The sequence below is a fragment of the Mya arenaria genome, chromosome 5 (genome assembly GCF_026914265.1).
Source record: "Mya arenaria isolate MELC-2E11 chromosome 5, ASM2691426v1".
NCBI lineage: Eukaryota > Metazoa > Mollusca > Bivalvia > Myida > Myidae > Mya > Mya arenaria.
In genome coordinates, this window is record NC_069126.1 from 16,335,476 (window position 1) to 16,356,220 (window position 20,745).

General features: G+C 39.9%; 1 protein-coding gene and 1 pseudogene across 1 annotated transcript; one reads left to right on the plus strand and one right to left on the minus strand.

Moving 5' to 3' along the window:
* Positions 1-215: 215 nt before the first annotated feature.
* Positions 216-1,014, minus strand: LOC128235478 (uncharacterized; annotated as a pseudogene).
* A 33-nt stretch (positions 1,015-1,047) lies between these two features.
* On the plus strand, positions 1,048-20,349 carry LOC128235479 (adhesive plaque matrix protein-like). The gene is made up of 3 exons (XM_052950295.1): positions 1,048-1,552; positions 2,251-3,234; positions 20,234-20,349. Exons 1-3 carry the CDS (start codon positions 1,048-1,050, stop codon positions 20,347-20,349), a joined length of 1,605 nt encoding a protein of 534 aa, XP_052806255.1.
* Positions 20,350-20,745: the final 396 nt, after the last annotated feature.

Consider the following 20,745-nt stretch of genomic DNA (forward strand, 5'->3'; position numbering starts at 1 on the left):
AAACGTGGGTCTTACCCACCCCTCAAACATGGGTCTTACCCACCCCTCAAACGTGGGTCTTACCCACCCCTCAAACATGGGTAATACCCACCCCTCAAACTTGGGTCTTACCCACCCCTCAAAAGGTTGGTCTTACTCACCCCTCAAACGTGGGTCTTACCCACCCCTCAAACGTGGGTCTTACCCACCCTTCAAACGTGGGTCTTACCCACCCCTCAAACGTGGGTCTTACTCACCCCTCAAACGTGGGTCTTACTCACCCCTCAAACGTGGGTCTTACCCACCCCTCAAACGTGGGTCTTACCCACCCCTCAAACGTGAGTCTTACCCACCCCTCAAACGTGGGTCTTATCCACCCCTCAAACGTGGGTCTTACTCACCCCTCAAACGTGGGTCTTACCCACCCCTCAAACGTGGGTCTTACTCACCCCTCAAACGTGGGTCTTACCCACCCCTCAAACGTGGGTCTTACTCACCCCTCAAACGTGGGTCTTACCCACCCCTCAAACGTGGGTCTTACCCACCCCTCAAACTTGGGTCTTACCCACCCCTCAAAAGGTTGGTCTTACTCACCCCTCAAACGTGGGTCTTACCCACCCCTCAAACGTGGGTCTTACCCACCCCTCAAACGTGGGTCTTACCCACCCCTCAAACGTGGGTCTTACCCACCCCTCAAACGTGGGTCTTACTCACCCATCAAACGTGGGTCTTACTCACCCCTCAAACGTGGGTCTTACTCACCCCTCAAACGTTGGTCTTACTCACCCCTCAAACGTGGGTCTTACTCACCCCTCAAAACGTTGGTCTTACCCACCCCTCAAAACGTGGGTCTTACTCACTCCACAAAACGTGGATCTTACTCACACCTCAAAACGTGGGTCTAACTCACCCCTCAAAACGTGGGTCTAACTCACCCCTAAAAACGTGGTTCTTTCTCAACCCTCAAAACGTTGGTCTTACTCACCCCTCAAAACGTGGGTCTTACTCACCCCTCAACACGTTGGTCTTACCCATCCCTCAAACGTGGGTCTTACCCACCCCTCAAACATGGGTCTTACCCACCCCTCAAACGTGGGTCTTACCCACCCCTCAAACATGGGTAATACCCACCCCTCAAACTTGGGTCTTACCCACCCCTCAAAAGGTTGGTCTTACTCACCCCTCAAACGTGGGTCTTACCCACCCCTCAAACGTGGGTCTTACCCACCCTTCAAACGTGGGTCTTACCCACCCCTCAAACGTGGGTCTTACTCACCCCTCAAACGTGGGTCTTACTCACCCCTCAAACGTGGGTCTTACCCACCCCTCAAACGTGGGTCTTACCCACCCCTCAAACGTGGGTCTTACCCACCCCTCAAACGTGGGTCTTACCCACCCCTCAAACGTGGGTCTTACTCACCCCTCAAACGTGGGTCTTACCCACCCCTCAAACGTGGGTCTTACCCACCCCTCAAACGTGGGTCTTACCCACCCCTCAAACGTGGGTCTTACCCACCCCTCAAACGTGGGTCTTACCCACCCCTCAAACGTGGGTCTTACCCACCCCTCAAACGTGGGTCTTACCCACCCCTCAAAAGGTTGGTCTTACTCACCCCTCAAACGTGGGTCTTACCCACCCCTCAAACGTGGGTCTTACCCACCCCTCAAACGTGGGTCTTACCCACCCCTCAAACGTGGGTCTTACTCACCCCTCAAACGTGGGTCTTACTCACCCCTCAAACGTGGGTCTTACCCACCCCTCAAACGTGGGTCTTACTCACCCCTCAAACGTGGGTCTTACCCACCCCTCAAACGTGGGTCTTACCCACCCCTCAAACGTGGGTCTTACTCACCCCTCAAACGTGGGTCTTACCCACCCCTCAAACGTGGGTCTTACTCACCCCTCAAACGTGGGTCTTACCCACCCCTCAAACGTGGGTCTTACTCACCCCTCAAACGTGGGTCTTACTCACCCCTCAAACGTGGGTCTTACTCACCCCTCAAACGTGGGTCTTACTCACCCCTCAAACGTGGGTCTTACTCACCCCTCAAACGTGGGTCTTACTCACCCCTCAAACGTTGGTCTTACCCACCCCTCAAACGTGGGTCTTACCCACCCCTCAAACGTGGGTCTTACTCACCCCTCAAACGTGGGTCTTACCCACCCCTCAAACGTGGGTCTTACTCACCCCTCAAACGTGGGTCTTACCCACCCCTCAAACGTGGGTCTTACCCACCCCTCAAACTTGGGTCTTACCCACCCCTCAAAAGGTTGGTCTTACTCACCCCTCAAACGTGGGTCTTACCCACCCCTCAAACGTGGGTCTTACCCACCCCTCAAACGTGGGTCTTACTCACCCCTCAAACGTGGGTCTTACCCACCCCTCAAACGTGGGTCTTACTCACCCCTCAAACGTGGGTCTTACTCACCCCTCAAACGTGGGTCTTACTCACCCCTCAAACGTGGGTCTTACCCACCCCTCAAACGTGGGTCTTACTCACCCCTCAAACGTGGGTCTTACCCACCCCTCAAACGTGGGTCTTACCCACCCCTCAAACGTGGGTCTTACTCACCCCTCAAACGTGGGTCTTACTCACCCCTCAAACGTGGGTCTTACCCACCCCTCAAACGTGGGTCTTACCCACCCCTCAAACGTGGGTCTTACTCACCCCTCAAACGTGGGTCTTACCCACCCCTCAAACGTGGGTCTTACTCACCCCTCAAACGTGGGTCTTACCCACCCCTCAAACGTGGGTCTTACTCACCCCTCAAACGTGGGTCTTACCCACCCCTCAAACGTGGGTCTTACTCACCCCTTAAACGTGGGTCTTACTCACCCCTCAAACGTGGGTCTTACTCACCCCTCAAACGTGGGTCTTACTCACCCCTCAAACGTGGGTCTTACTCACCCCTCAAACGTGGGTCTTACCCACCCCTCAAACGTGGGTCTTACTCACCCCTCAAACGTTGGTCTTACTCACCCCTCAAACGTGGGTCTTACTCACCCCTCAAACGTGGGTCTTACTCACCCCTCAAACGTGGGTCTTACCCACCCCTCAAACGTGGGTCTTACTCACCCCTCAAACGTGGGTCTTACTCACCCCTCAAACGTGGGTCTTACCCACCCCTCAAACGTGGGTCTTACCCACCCCTCAAAAGTGGGTCTTACCCACCCCTCAAACGTGGGTCTTACCCACCCCTCAAAAGTGGGTCTTACTCACCCCTCAAACGTGGGTCTTACCCACCCCTCAAAAGTGGGTCTTACCCACCCCTCAAAAACGTGGGTCGGGTAAGGCCAAGTAAAGTTTTTTACTTGTGGCCTAAAGAGCGGTAAATAAATTACAAAACTGGGCACGAAGAACGGGTAAAATGCACCGGCTACAGAAGGCTCGGGCTTACACATTGGAAATAACGAAACGACATAATCTGCGAAGGGGGTGTAGGTTATTTTTACATTTGGTACAGGGTCTATGGTAACTGATCGTATTTGTCCTCAAATGTGTAAATTGCCTGCTTTTGGAAAACGGTCGTGCATTATGAAGATAAGTTTATGACTAGAACACTCCAGAAATAAACCACAATGCCTCATTTGCATTTAGAATGAAAAGAGCATGCCCGCGGACCCCCCTAACAAATGGGCCTATACATTCAGATAGTCCCAGCTACGCGGGTAAAATTTGTTTAAGGAATGCCCCGTCGTGGGCTTTAGAAACATTTTTTGAAGATCCTGGTAGAGTTCATATTTGGTGTCAGAATTATTTGGAGCTCTGGCAGGCGACGACAAAACTGACAATTTGATATGTTTGCATTGGATTTCAAACGATTTTGCTTAATCCGAATAGCGATTTCGTATGATATTTTGAATGTTGTGATTATATTAATACCACATTAAACTATCAGAATTGAATCCCTCTGTCCAACCAAGAGAGATAAATGAACCTTAATGTAAATATAATAATAAAGTTATACCAAAGGATCGACGGATGGCGCAAGAAGTCATTTATTCTGGCGTTGAATATCGAAATTTGATGGACAGATCGATATTTTCAGACAGGCTGGTTATCCTTTCTCACACATCATCACATATTTTTTCTAAGACGCGGATTCGGGATTGTCTTTACAACCGCTAACATGCTGTAGACCTAAAGGATTAGAGTATGTTCTTTGGGACGATTTGCCTCGCTCCTCCTTGCGCTTTTACATTCCTTTGTGACCTAGCTTTTCAGGACATTCTGGCTTAAGGTACGCGAAATAAGTTTTTAACATTAACGTATTTAAAGCAAAATTACGAAATAGTCTAAAATAGCTGCATTTCAGTCATAAAGTTTTGTTTAGTTTTTTTTATATATATATAGTTTTTTTTAAACGTATTTATGCAATTATTATTTTAAGTTCCATTAAATATCGATGTTTTCAAAGTAAAAGAAATCAAATTAAAAATATAATAAATAATTTAGAATGACGTCACATGATTCCGATCATAAGGACGTGCTTGTGTGATTGCAGTGATTACTGGATGGCAAAGAGAGGTAACCACTGTTAGTAGTTTTGCTAAGGGGTGGTATTCGAAAGTGGTCTTTATTTGATTTTAGTAGCATGCCTATACAGTGTACAGTGATGCATGGATATGAGATTGACTTATTTAGTTGCATGTTAAATACAGCCACAATAGTCAAATTTTGATTAATGGCAAAAGGAACAAGAGTTAATTAAAGCCAAACAAATGTCCACAATTAAACAAGTCTTGGTCATGTGATCATGTGTCTTTTTAACAATATGGCGTTAAAATGCTACCTTTTTTCAATTGTTTTATAATACGCTTTTTGAGGACATCAACATGCAAGTGAGGGTTAGACCTTACTTAAAAAAAACTCCGTATACGATTTTGGATTCGAAAAATTTTGTGACGTCATTAATTAAAACGGTGTGACATAATACTATCCATACGTTTTATATCTACTTCAATAACGTCGAATGTACGCAAAACGATGATATTTTGGAATATTTTTGCTGGTTATGTGTGGTAAGCAAAACATACGACATTCAAAAGATGAATGCCGTGCTGGCACAACATTGGATATTGGACACATAAAATAATGCTGGCACGACATTTGACTTTCAAAATCTGAGTTTCGTGCTGGCACGACATTGGAAATTGGACATTAAAAAATGAGTGTCATGCTGGCAAGACATTGGACTTTCAAACATTAAATGTCGTGCTGTCACAACATTGGAAATTGGACACTCAACTGGCACGACATTGCACATTCAAAGTTGACACGACATTGGACGTTGGACATTGAACTGGGCATTCATAAATGATGCTCTGTTGGCACGATATTGGACATTTAAGAATTGGACGTTGGATATTAAAAAATGATGTTGTGCTGGCACGACATTGGACCTTGGACATTCAACTGCCACGACATTGGACTGGGCATTAAAAAATATGTTGTGATGGCACGCCATTGGACCTTGGGTTTTCGACTGCAACGACATTGGACTGGGCATTAAAACATGATGTTGTGCTGGCACGCCATTGGACCTTGGACATTCGACTGCCACGACATTGGACTGGGCATTAATAAAAGATGTTGTGCTTGCACGACATTGGACCTTGGACATTCGACTGCCACGACATTGGACCTTGGACATTCGACTACCATGACATTGAACTGGGCATTAAAAAGAGATTTTGTGCTTGCACGACATTGGACCTTGGACATTCAACTGCCACGACATTGGACCTTAGACATTTAACCGGGCACTGAAAAATGACCTTGGACATTCGTCTGCCACGACATTGGACTGGGCATTAAAAAATGATGTTGTGCTGGCACGACATTGGACATTGGACATTCAACTGCCACGACATTGGACCTTGGACATTCAACCGGGCACTGAAAAATGATGTTGTGCTGGCACGACATTGGACCTTGGACATTCAACCTGACATTCAAAGATGATCATAGAGGGACATGAAAATCAATGCATATGTCTGTGTTCATTAAAAACAATTCACTGCGAAAAAAATCCATATGCGTTTTAAGTTAGCCAAAACGTCAAGTGATTGGCTAATATGTAACCAAAAATGATATTAAAGCTGCACTCTCACAGATTAATTTTGACAACTTTTTTATTTTTTGTCTTGGAACGAGCCAATTTTTGCGAAAATCCATGGAAACCAGTGATATAAGACTGCTGACAAAAACTGAGATCGCAGATTTTTATATTTAAGTTCAAAAATTGATGTTTTATGCATTTTTCTTAAAACATTAATTTTCGAACGGAAATATGCAAATCTACGATCTGATCTTTTGGCAGCAATCATTTATCATTGGTTTGCAGATATTTACGGAAAAATTTGCTCTTTCCAAGACAAAAAATAAAAAAGTTGTAAAAACGGTAAATCTGTGAGGGTGCAACTTTAACACATTAAATTTGTAAATTAACTTAGTTAGCCTAAAGATAACCAGTGGGCAACTCATCAATATTTTACAATTATAGTATACAACTGGGTGCAGTTAAACAATTGCATTATGGCTATGATTTGTTAACGACAATACAAGACTGCATGCCGTAACGGGACAAATACGTTTTCTCTAATAAGAAACAGGTGTGGACCTTGAATAAAGTTTCTTAAAGGGAACTCGCTCATGTTTGCGCACCAAAAATAATTTTCTCGGCAATGCATCTTAAAACACTTAAATTGTAATTATTTTACACCTTGATACCGAAAATGCAGAAAAAAGTCCATTTGAAGTATAAAAGGAAACATTGTTGAACTGGGTTTGAACCAACGCCGGTATAATCAAGAAAAAAGACAGAAACCCGATAGGCCGATACCAATGCCACTTTGTATTAAAAACATTAGTAGAACCACGTGATTATGTCAAACAACCAATCACGCTACAGCCTTTTTGTTGAATTGCGTAAGTAACGCTAAATAAAGATGCCACATGCATATGTTGTTGTGACAATGCATCGGTATTTTAACTTAGTAGGAAAAGTAAGGTGAACAAACAAAAACAAAACTCTTTTCAAATAGCCATGTTTTTTTTTTCTTTATAAGCGTTTTTAAATTTAACACAGCATTGAAAGGCAATAAATCATATACTCGATATTATATGTATTAGAGAGATGGAAAGGGCTTGTGTATAGGAGGGGAAATACTGTAAAGGCCGCGTATTGCCGCCGGTTTTGACGGGCCCAAGCCATAATGCAGCCATTATAGGGTGCGGGCAGACCTTAATAAACTCATCAACTACAACTAGGCCGGGCATAGAAACTGGATTTTTGCGTTTAGAGCAGACAGAGATACACAATCAAAGAATCTATAATGGTGCTATCAACGCGTATGACAGTAGATGAAGAACTGTTGTTCGATCAACCAACATCTGATTAATATCATACACCTGAAATTCATCATAGTAATAATACAAATGTACTAAGAAAAACCCATTTTATAAGATGTTTGTTGTACGATGAAGCATTACCTTCCATGACAGTTAAATGCCTCATCTGCTTCTTCCCTTTAAAGACAGCTATCTAAAAAAAATACAATAGCACACATGCATTGACATAAGCACAACAGCACAAATGCATTGACACCAGCGCACATACATTGACACCAGCACATATGGACTGACACCAGCACACATGCATTGACAGCAGCACATATGCATTGACACCAGCACACATGCATTGACAGCAGCACACATGCATTGACAGCAGCACATATGCATTGACACCAGCATATATGCATTGACACCAGCACATATGGACTGACACCAGCACATATGCATTGACAGCAGCACATATGCATTGACACCAGCATATATGCATTGACACCAGCACACATGCATTGACACCACCACACATGCATTGACAGCAGCACATATGCATTGACACCAGCATATATGCATTGACACCAGCACACATGCATTGACAGCAGCACATATGGACTGACACCAGCACATATGCATTGACACCAGCATATATGCATTGACACCAGCACACATGCATTGACACCACCACACATGCATTGACAGCAGCACATATGCATTGACACCAGCATATATGCATTGACACCACCACACATGCATTGACAGCAGCACATATGGACTGACACCAGCACATATGCATTGACACCAGCACACATGCATTGACAGCAGCACATATGCATTGACACCAGCATATATGCATTGACACCAGCACATATGGACTGACACCAGCACATATGCATTGACAGCAGCACATATGCATTGACACCAGCATATATGCATTTGCATAAGAACAACAGCACAAATGCATTGACACCAGCAAAAATGCATTGACACCAGCACACATGTATTGACATAAGCACAACAGCACATATGCATTGACACCAGCACATATGCATTGACATGAGCACAACAGCACAAATGCATTGACACCAGCACAAATGCATTGAGAGCAGCACATATGCATTGACACCAGCACATATGCATTGACAACAGCACATATGCATTGACAAGAGCACAACAGCACAAATGCATTGACAACAGCACAAATGCATTGACACCAGCACAAATGCATTGACACCACCACACATGCATTGACACCAGCACAAATGCATTGACACCAGCACAAATGCATTGTCACCAGCACAAATGCATTGACACCAGCACAAATGCATTGACACCAGCACAAATGCATTGACATAAGCACAACAGCATTGACACCAGCACAAATGCATTGACACCAGCACAAATGCATTGACACCAGCACAAATGCATTGACACCAGCACAAATGCATTGACACCACCACACATGCATTGACACCAGCACAAATGCATTGACACCAGCACAAATGCATTGACACCAGCACAAATGCATTGACACCAGCATATATGCATTGACATAAGCACAACAGCACAAATGCATTGACACCAGCACAAATGCATTAACACCACCACACATACATTGACACCAGCACACATGCATTTACATCAGCACATATGCATTGACAAGAGCACAACAGCACAAATGCATTGACACCAGCACAAATGCATTGTCACCAGCACAAATGCATTGACATAAGCACAAATGCATTGACACCAGCACAAATGCATTGACACCAGCACAAATGCATTGACACCAGCACAAATGCATTGACACCAGCACAAATGCATTGACACCAGCACAAATGCATTGACACCACCACACATGCATTGACACCAGCACAAATGCATTGACACCAGCACAAATGCATTGACACCAGCACAAATGCATTGACACCAGCACAAATGCATTGACACCAGCACAAATGCATTGACACCAGCACAAATGCATTGACACCAGCACATATGCATTGACACCAGCACAAATGCATTGACACCAGCACAAATGCATTGACACCAGCACAAATGCATTGACACCAGCATATATGCATTGACATAAGCACAAATGCATTGACACCAGCACAAATGCATTGACACCAGCACACATGCATTGACACCAGCAACTATGCATTGACACATGCGCACATGCATTGACACCAGCACACATACATTGACACCAGCAAATATTCATTGACACCAGCACATATGCATTGGCACCGGCACACATACATTGACACCAGCACATATGCATTACACATTTGTTCATAACAGAAATTAAGCTAAACTTCAGAAGTTTAACATTTCAACAAAACATTTTCTCATTCCTGTGAGGAGCAACATTCCTCATTATTTAATTTCACCGTATTAAAATGATCTTTAAAACGAAACAAACAATTAGACCAAACTCACTGTTACATATTCATTTCCTAGTTATTGCCCTTTTTTATTTCGAGTGATTCCCGCCAAAATGGATGTTGCGTTGGGTCATTTTCAACTTAACACAAAATGTTGTGGCTCAGATGATTAATCGGCGTAATATTTCAGTTTGTAAAAGATATATGTCATTTTGTAAACATTGTATAAACTATTTCCAAACAACATATTTATGTGCTTAGATTAACCGGACTTCAACGTTTAGGATGTTTTCGATTTAAATCTTAACTAAAAACCCAAAACATTTTGTAAAACATTATCAACAGGTGTTTCGATATAACATAATTATAAATCAGTGCCAGTACAAACATTGAAGACAAGCTAAACGTGATGGATAAATAGACTTTTATCATTTCTTCTAAAGGAATGTCGCAAAACCTGTGAATAGAACACTTTACTGAATGGTGATTCCCATGTTATCCGAGTAAGTAAGCACAATCTTAATCCTCCTCACAGAATTGCTATATTAACTAGATTTAAACGGCGTGTAAATTGTGTCTTTGGGAAAATTAATTCGCCCCCTAGTTTGATATGAAACATTGAAAGTTCATTATTAGATATATCGGCGAAGATAAGATGTGTAAGACCGGCTATTTATCTGTGTCTTTATAAGGAATACGGTATCAGTCATTTCTTTAACTATAAGTGTATATCTTGTATACCTTTAATCACGGAATTAACACTTCTTCAGATGTTCGAGGTTTATCAGAGTAGATTAATTTAGGAGAATTAGACACCTAACTTGTTGAATAGTGTTTAAATTTCTCAAGCACACGATATTTGTTCATTGTCAAAAGAGCTTTTTAATTTTCCTCATATTACAAAGTTTCCGCAAATTAATTAACTTAAATGCGTCCTTAGTTGAAAAATAAAAGTGACATCTGTTCAATATAACCATACGTTTATATGGTTTATATTCAAAATCGCTGGATAGAAGCATTTTATTTTGAAATATTCAATTTAGTGTGTGTATACCGCGTGATAAAACGCGTCATAAATGCTACGTCGCCTGGATATATTTTGCTTCATATAAAGACTCTAAACAAAGATAACTTTACTATTTATTCATCATCATTTAAATTTAATGAAACATGGAGAATTCTACGCCGCCTATATAGCTCTGCCTTCGGTCTTTTACTAGAGTTTAATTGAGAGGTTACTTTTTTAAACACTTCGACTAACCGTTTCACAAAACGACCGTCTGATGGACCACTGTCAAAACTTTATTTTGGAAAGAGGTCTGTCGAAGTGTTTGAGGAAACTAATCACCTAATCAAACTCCGTTAATAAAACGAAGGCAGGGCTCTTTAAGCGGCAAAAACTTCCCTTTGTTTAATTTAAAATGGTGAAGAAAAAGAAAAGTAATATTTGTTTTAAGTCATCATTCGAAGCAAAATGTTGCCTTTCGACGTAACATTTGTGACGTTGTTTATCACGTGGTATACACGCACTGCAATTGATATCTTGGATAGTATCTCTACATTGTCCATCTGTTATTTCATTGGTCTAGTGCACAAAACCACAGCGCGTTAACTGACCGCTCCAATCGCGATATTTATCCGTAGTATTCAGAAATATGATGGAGCAAGTACGCTCAATTTCGAGGAACAAATAACTCCTTTTAATTTTATTTCATTTTTTTAAAAATGCGTTATGCTAAAAAGCATAATTTCCAAGGTATATGTGTAAATTAAAACTTTAAGTCAGTAATTTTTTGTTGATGCGAATGGCGTCGTGAGGTCCTGTGTCCTTTTGACAAAATTAAAGAGTTCAGTTCACGAACCGACGGTCAAGAATCCTTTTTTGATTTCCAGGACCAAATGACATAATTTACACAACTAAAAGATACCGATAAAAACGCATCCCGTACATAGCATATTTGTTGAGATGATGAAAAAATATGTTTTAAAATATATATTTCTTCTCGAATTTGCTCCATTATATTCGTTATTCTCCATCGTGCATTCATCCATTTCTTTACAGTAACTGCTTTCTTGGTCTGGAAGTATATTTTAACCGTTTCTCAAGCCACCGCCCTTTTTCGCAAAAATAAACTTCGTTTTATGAATGCGGTCGTCTGCAAGTAAGGTTTTAACCAGAACAGGCTCTAGAAAATATGTTGTTATTGTATTAGCGAAGCAAACCAGGAATGTGCAAAAAGATCTGGACTCTATATCACAAAAAAAAACATAATTTCTCATTACCATGACCAACTTATTTTGTTCCACTTATTTACCGCATGGTATGGTTACAAATCATTGCTAATTGATATTTAGAAAAAAGGCGCAACCACTTATGTGTTATATTGTTGAATAAATCCCCAATATACTGAAGAAAATTCATTTTAGGTAAAGAAAGGACTTGGAAACTATCTTAAAAATAACAAACTCAGTTTGGTTTCATGCATAGACGATGGTCACATACAGTAATTTCCGTATTAGAATATTACTAACCACAAACAGATATCAGAAGTTATACAACCAGAAAACATTTCCTTTCCTTTTTAGATTGTATACAATATTAAAATGTTGTTCTTAGTTGAGACAAGACTTCAGATTTCTTTTTAAGATGTAGGTGTTTGACAGGAAGTACTTTGTTTGTTGCCAATGTTACTCTTAGAGCATTTTGATTTCTTCTCTGCCTTATAGAAATATGGTTTACTATAAAGTAAGATGACATTAATTAAAATCTTAATGATCAAGAATGGGCGGAGTAAGCGTATCGACCGAGCCCTTCTTAATCATTAATATTTAGATTCAGTTCATTAAACTGACTTAGAATACAACATCATTGGCTGATACAAATGTCAACGCAAAATATAGAGTGTGTGTATCAGATGAGTGGCATAAGGTGGACCTTTAAACACCCGTGAAAGTTGAAATGCTTAATGATTAAGCCTAGTACTTAATTTCATTGGCTGAAAATGTAGTTTGCATTCTAAATTGATTTTTTGTAAAATAACAATGAAATATAACTTGTTTTTGAGTACATAATAGGACCATAATGGAAATAGCTGGCTCTTTATTGTGTAATCTTTTGTATTTGGGAGCATGTCATGATTGTTTCAGTGCATGATATGCTACAAGATACAAGATCCAAGAATCGCTATTTAAAGATAATATATAACAAGAAACATTAGCTCAATGAGCTATTTGATATGAATAACACACATACATAACATATAAAAAAACAATGAGCTTGTGACCTGGAAATAAAAGCATATGATTTTAAATATTTACAATATTTGAACAAGTATTCACAAAAGCCGTTTCTTATTATAGTCATGCATACAATTACAAAAAGTAAGATGGATAACAACACTGAATACAATGATAGCATCAAATAGTTTTCCCGGCTGTACGGCCAGTCCACACGCGCACGGTTCCTCTAGATGTCATACCACAGTAAAATGGTTAGTTCTTTCAAGAAAATAATTTAAGGATAATAGTATACATTTTAAACAGCAAAATTGTTAGAAGCATTATATACGTGGGAATTACAGCATGGAACAGTGGTGTGTAGTTGGTAAAAATGTTATAATTAATTGAGCTTGCTAGAAAAAAAAACTTTGGAAAATATTGCAAAGACGATGTATTTAATTTATGTAATTTAGATACTACTAGATTCGGATGATATTATCAGAAACAGTGGCGTACAAAAGCACTGTTGCTCCTATGATTGGGTCAATCCCTACCTACATCCAAATCTCTGCCCGGCCACTGTCCTGACAATGTCTGCACCTTCTACTGTGTAATTAATAGAATGTTAATTGAAAATGCCAAGTCGTAACACCTTAACAAATACTTGCCAAAAAGAACCCCAAAAGTTGTATGTGTTCGACAGATAATATATGAATTTGAAACAATCATAATTAGATATCAGCCCTTAGTAAATAATTTGATTATTTTATTCATATTCAAAATGCCTGCTGAAATATTTCTGGTGTTTGAATGCCACATCTTTTCCGGTGGGTGTAGGTCATCCCACTGAAAACAAAACTCCTTTTCCGGTCAGACAAAATTTAAAAGATATTCAGATATTTTATATTTATTATTTTATTCTATTCTATGTGATGTTTTGAAGGATATGATATGATATGATTATTCCCATATATCAAAATAAATATATCGATCTATCTAATTAGTGATATACTGTAAAGTTCTATGGCTAAAAGCGTTACTAACGGTTTAAGAAAGCGCATAAACATCAATATGTGAATTAAAGTATACAAGGTTGTGATCTATTTTTTGTCATCAGTCTTTTATGACTGGTTTACATGCATAACATCATAAGTTAGCTCGTTCCGGGACAAAAAGTATAAAAGTTGTGTAAACGTTCAATCTGTGCGAGTGCATCTTTAATAACATAATGAAGGATAAGAAAATTTGGTGAGAAAATTAAGGAATAGAAAAATAATCGAAATGTAAATCAACCAGAATTTATTTATTTATTATATACACAGGATTTAATAGTAAAGAACTAAGTTGAGTAGGAACTAGAGAAGTTCAATGTAACGGTATCCTGGTCCGTACCTATTGGTAAACTATTGGTTTACTACTAAACATATGTGTCCTGTAAAGTTATTGGTGCCTTTATATAACACATTGCAATGTGCAATAGTTGGATGACATGAAGTAAAATCTTAATGATTCAAAATGGGAGGAGTGACCGTAGCGTAAAAGCCCTTCTTTATCATTAAGATATTACCTTAGGGTATAATATTGACTTAGAATATAACCTCATTGGCTGACGCATCGTCAATGACACACAGAGTGTTAATCGGATGAGTGGCAGTATGCGGACCTTTAATACCAATGAAAGTTGTAATTCTTTATGATTAAGCCGTGTACTTCAAAACTGCACATCGGCAATTCCATTGGCTGAATAAATATATGTTTTATTAAACTCATGTTACATGTACATTAGAAAACAACCTACATTTTCAGCCAATGGAATTGCAGGTAGGCAACCAGCTTAATCATTAAGCGTTTCAACTTTCGCGGGTGTTAAAAGGTCCGCCTAATGCCAATCATCCGATATACACTCCCTGAGGCGGATTTTGCGGTGACACTGTATCAGCCTATGAAGTTGTATTCTAAGTCAGTTAGATGACCAGAATGACTCGTTTGCTACGCTCACTCCGCCCATTCTTAATCATTTAAAACTGCAGTCTCACAGATTGAACGGTTTGACATTTTTTTGTCTTGGAACGAGCTAATTTATGCGAAAATCCATGGAAACCAGTTATATAAGACTGCTGACAAAAATCAGATCGCAGATATTCATATTTAAATTCAAACATTAATTTTCGAACGAAAATATGAAAATCTGCGATCTGATCTTTAGTCAGCAGTCTTTTATCACTGGTTTGCAGATATTTACGAAAAGATTTGCTCATTCAACGACAAAAAAATAAAAGAAAAGTTGTCAAAACGGTAAATCTGTGCAGCTTAAAATGTTGACTGATATCATCTAACTATAACATAAAACGACATCTAGGTGTATATAAGGTTGCTTCTGCGCTTGTCTCCTATAAATGTATGTGCATTAGCATCTTACAACCAGGCATCATTATATGTGTGGTTTATAAACGTTCCATATATACAGCTTCTTAAATGCGTTGTTCAGATGCCTTTTGGCGTATTGTTCAGATACATTTTGGTGTATTGTTCAGATGCATTTTGGCATATTGTTCAGATGCCTTTTGGTGTATTGTTCAAATACATTTTGGTGTATTGTTCAGATGCATTTTGGCATATTGTTCAGATGCCTTTGGGTGTATTGTTCAGATGCATTTTGGCGTATTTTTGGAGTATTGTTCAGATACATCTGGACATGTTGGTATATTGTTCAGATGCTTTTGGCGTATTGTTCAGATGCATTTTGGAGTATTGTTCAGATGACTTTAGGCGTATTGTTCAGATGCATTTTGGCGTATTGTTCAAGTGCCTTTTGGCGTATTTGGTCGGATGCCATTTAGAAACCTTCCGATAATTAGAGACTATATCAGTTAACAAACATATAAATCAGGTGTATGTTACCTTATTTAACTGTTGTAATCAGAGCTTCCAGTATCAATGTGTCAAGGTATTTGGCACACCCTTGTACATAGATGTTTAACTCTAGAGAAAAAGAACACATCGAGCATTATACATTCCATATAAAAACACATTTACATTTTAGTTATGAAGTATAGCCAGATAGTTAATCAGCATAGCAGTCAAGTTCAATGATGGTAAATCGCAAAAATAATATCTTCACTAGTCGACAAGGACTATTTAAAAATGTATTTTCATGTTAACCCTGTCAAGGGCGTACCTAGGCGTACTCCAGGTCGCCTGGGCGTGCAAATCGATCTTAGTTCCACCGATATGGCAAATGCCTAAAACGCGAGATTAGCAATAGCAAAAATAAAAGGCTAAGTCTACAGTGTGGACTGCCACGTGGTTTGTGACGTCACATTTAGTTATAACGTGAAGTAAAATACTTAGCCGCTTAGCCTCCGCTAGGTTTTATAAAAATTTATATAGAAATAACACACTTACAGCGATAATCCTTTTTGAGTCGAGCGGTATTTTACTTCACGTTATAACTTAATGTGACGTCACAAACCACGTGGTATGTCCACACTGGTCTAAAATAAACTGGTTTACGTGTGTCGTTATTCCGCTTAATGTTGATGAAATAGTTCGTTCATGTTCAAGATATTTCATGAAGGAGGGGACATCCTTCCCGCCCCAACCTAGAATAACATATTGATACCAAACTTATGAAACACCTTCAAATATCGAAAGCTCGCTCGTGTGTACGTGCGTATAATTCAGAATGCTACAAGTACGCCCCAGACGTCGAAGTATAAAATACATGTACACCTATATTTCAGTGTTTATCTTTTTCGGAACGTCTTTAATTTATAACTGCACGATGATAACAGTAATTATTAAGGATGAAGTAGCAAAGACAATACCATTAAAGGAATTATCTCTTTAAGAATAAATTATCAAATAATCAAGTTGCCGTCTGTCCATAATTAAATCCAATATTTGATCTTTCCCGCAGACGCATGCCAGAAAGCGATCCAATCAAAAGCGAACAAACGCGTTGTGCCGTTACCCCTATTCAACGCCATAATAGGCGAATTTAACAAATATTTGTTAGCAAGTCGCGGCTAATTAATTGAAGCCATTTCTAAGAATTCATCTGAATGGCTCTCGAATTGCTGGTCTTTTCACATGGAAGACCCATGGCGCTATTTCAGCAATGATTAATAGACAAATCAAACTGTAAAGATCAAGACTTGTTCAGCTAATTCCATTTATTGGGACTCGCTAATGCGACTTTATTTGCCAACAGTCGCTCGCTGGCGACATTAAATTATGTTCACTTAGTTGATTGACTGAGCTAATTCTATGCCTCATTGGCCTGAAGAATGTACAGACATTGCCAGAAAGGACGTTGATGCTAGTTAACCTAAGACATACAGCCTCTCAGATTTCTGCTGAAAAAGTTTCGAATGCCAGGTTTTATATCCGTTTTGTACGGTTTTTTTTTGCGACGGACACTTTGTACGGTAAACAGAATGAAAATAATTTGTTCGGTAAACACAAACAATATGTGTACGGTAAACTTGATACGGAACTCGCAATAGTCACTTTTAACGGTACACACAATACAATATTTTTACGGTACACACAAAAGTCACTTTGTAAAGTACACGAAACACTCACTCTGTACGGTACACGCGATAGTCACTTTGTACGGTACACTCGGTAGTCACTTTGTACGGTACACGCGATAGTCACTTTGTACGGTACACGCGATAGTCACTTTGTACGGTAGCCACTTTGTACGGTACACGCGATAGTCACTTTGTACGGTTAACGCGAAAGTCACTTTGTACGGTACACGCGATAGTCACTTTGTACAGTGCACGCGGTAGTCACTTTGTACGGTACACGCGATAGTCACTTTGTACGGTACACGCGGTAGTCACTTTGTACGGTACACGCGGTAGTTACTTTGTATGGTTCACGCGATAGTTACTTTGTACGTTACACGCGATAGTCACTTTTTACGGTTAACGCGAAAGTCACTTTGTACGGTACACGCCAGAGTCATTTTGTATGGTACACACAATAGCCACTTTGTACGGTACACGCAATAGCCACTTTGTACCGTACACACGATAGTCACTTTGTACGGTACACATAATAGTCACTGTGTACGGTACACGCAATAGTCACTTTGCACGGTACACGCGATAGTCACTTTGTACGGTACACGCGATAGTCACTTTGTACGGTACACGCGATTGTCACTGTGTACGGTAGACGCGATAGTCACTTTGTACCGTACACGCGATAGTCACTTTGTACGGTACACGCGATAGTCACTTTGTACGGTGCACGCGATAGTCACTGTTTACGGTACACGCGATAGTCACTTTGTACGGTACACGCGATAGTCACTTTGCACGGTACACGCAATAGTCACTTTGTACGGTACACGCGATAGTCACTTTGTACTGTGCACGCGATAGTCACTGTGTACGGTAGACGCGATAGTCACTTTGTACGGTACACGCGATAGTCACTTTGCACGGTACACGCGATAGTCACTTTGTACGGTACACGCGATAGTCACTTTGTACGGTACACGCGATGGTCACTTTGTACGGTACACGCGATAGTCACTTTGTACGGTACACGCGATAGTCACTTTGTACGGTACACCCGATAGTCACTTTGAACGTTACACGCGATAGTAGTATGTTATAATGCGCGCGGTTTATGCTTTATAAAGGGGTCAAACATGAAAGACTCTGAACTTTTGACACAAACGTACAAACACTATATAAAGACAACACATATATCGATATAGTGTTATCAATAATCGATGGGAATATCGCCTTTAAGGACATGGTATATTCCTTAGCCTTTGAGACTTATGTCATAACAAGGCCATGGCAGGTGTATGTTTCTGGATGGTTATGACCCCGTAGTTCATATATGTAAAAAAATACTTATAATAATTTTCTTGGGGTATGTACGATGTACTGTAATATGAAATGTTGATGCCTTGTGATTCCATATCATTTTGGTGTCACTTAAAATGGTTTGAAGTGCAGAGGGGGAATATGTGAAAAAATTACCGATACAAATATTGCAAATACTCTGTTTTGACCTTAAATGATTTAAAAATCGGTTATTTCATTTCCGATTTCAGTTAAGCAGATAAATAAAATACAAAATTGCCATAACTTGATCTGAACTGCATGTTCTGTCATTTATTTAACATACCAGAAATCAGTCAGCGTTACCCTTTTAAATGAGACCAAAAACACATGGGATCACCAGCCAATGGCTCTATGAAACATTAAAGCGAGTTTTAGAAGTAACCAAACCATTATTTGTACTGTATTCATTACAATCCTTTAACAGTTTCAATTTTTTATTTTACAACGATCTTGAGGGAAGTTATGTTAAATTATGCATAGTCACTCTCGTTGGCACGATGTTGCACCAGAGTGTGGATTTGTGTCGTGAGGTAAAACGGAGTGCCCAGAGAAAACCCCCTTGTCCGGCTTGATGACCACCAACCAAAATCATATAAGCCTAGGCCCGGAATCGGACCCTGTGCGCCTTGATGAAAGGCGAATGCGCTAACTACTGCGCTAACCGGGCAAACTGTGCAGCTCAATATTATTGAGCCTAGTTACTGTATCTTTACTCCAAGCGTTTACCAGCCCAACTCATTCGGAAGTCATAATTCACAAGGAGACGCTATTTCTATTTATCTAACTGAAATAAGGCTGTACACTGCGATTATTTAATAACAAACACTCTTATATGGGACCCGGGATACAGCACAAGACGCGAAATATGTTTAATTACCACTCGAGGACCGGAGATATTAATGAAAATGTGATATCCGCTAATGAATAACTTCCAAATCAATCAGAGTGCAAATGTGTTTGGAACTTATTTAAAATGTGTTTATTTTCAATGGCTTATCAGTCGTAAGATAGCACGGTTGTTTCTTATCTGGGACCATACTATAACGATGTTAAGATTTTAATTTTAGCCCTGGTCCTATCTTGGTGACGTTTGTTGTTATCTGGACTGGTTACCAAGCTCGACATCTGTTGCTCTTAATTTAATTAATGACAGTTGTACAGAAAATTCATTTGTTTACTTTTGTCGGTCTTATCAACATCTCATACAAGTCTTTTTCTTTCTGTATCAGGTAATTCCTTGATTTCCGATTAGTGATCAAAAACATTCAATTAAATTTCAATAAGAAATGTTATTGTCGATGCCATTTCAAGTCTTATCGACACATTAACACATTCTTCACTGAACTGGCAAATACCAATGAGAGATCTACACATAAGTAAAGTCTCTTTAATTAATATTTGACATTTTGCGTCAAATTCCAGCCTTACCAGAGCTCCCCAGCAAAGAAAGCTGCAAGAAATCACCCCAGCCCTACCAGCGCTCTCCAGCAAAGCTCACCAACACCGGGACGATCGACTTACGTAACATTGTCTTTTAGGATAATTCTAACGGTCAGTTTCGTTATCCTAACAACAATATTTCTAATATTGGCGAAAACAATAACAAACATCATGGTGATTTATTATATTTCTGTTGAAAAACATTTAAATGGCTTTAAATGAAGGTGTTACAAGCTGTTTCGTGACATCCCTTTGGTTGTTTCTTGCACATTTTTAGTTGACTTTCAAAAGGCCGAACACACTTGGTCCAATCTAAAAACTTCCATGGAGATTTTTTATTTGGCCGTTTTATTAAACACGAAAGGATGATATATTATTATAGCAGTGGTTTCGGCAGTGGCGTAGCTACATATAGGCCTTGTAGGCCTGGGCCTACAACTTTTTTTGTAAAAAGACAAAATTTAAATAACCCAAAAATGCAATGAAAACTAATA

What these genes read in the sequence shown, in the direction of transcription:
- LOC128235479 (XM_052950295.1), top strand. Translation starts at nt 1,048, where the DNA reads ATGGGTCTTACCCACCCCTCAAACGTGGGTCTTACCCACCCCTCAAAC. An exon ending in GTCTTACCCACCCCTCAAAC is followed by an intron (nt 1,553 to 2,250) that starts GTGGGTCTTACC and finishes ACCCCTCAAAAG; the next exon opens with GTTGGTCTTACTCACCCCTC. An exon ending in GTCTTACCCACCCCTCAAAA is followed by an intron (nt 3,235 to 20,233) that starts GTGGGTCTTACC and finishes GTCAAATTCCAG; the next exon opens with CCTTACCAGAGCTCCCCAGC.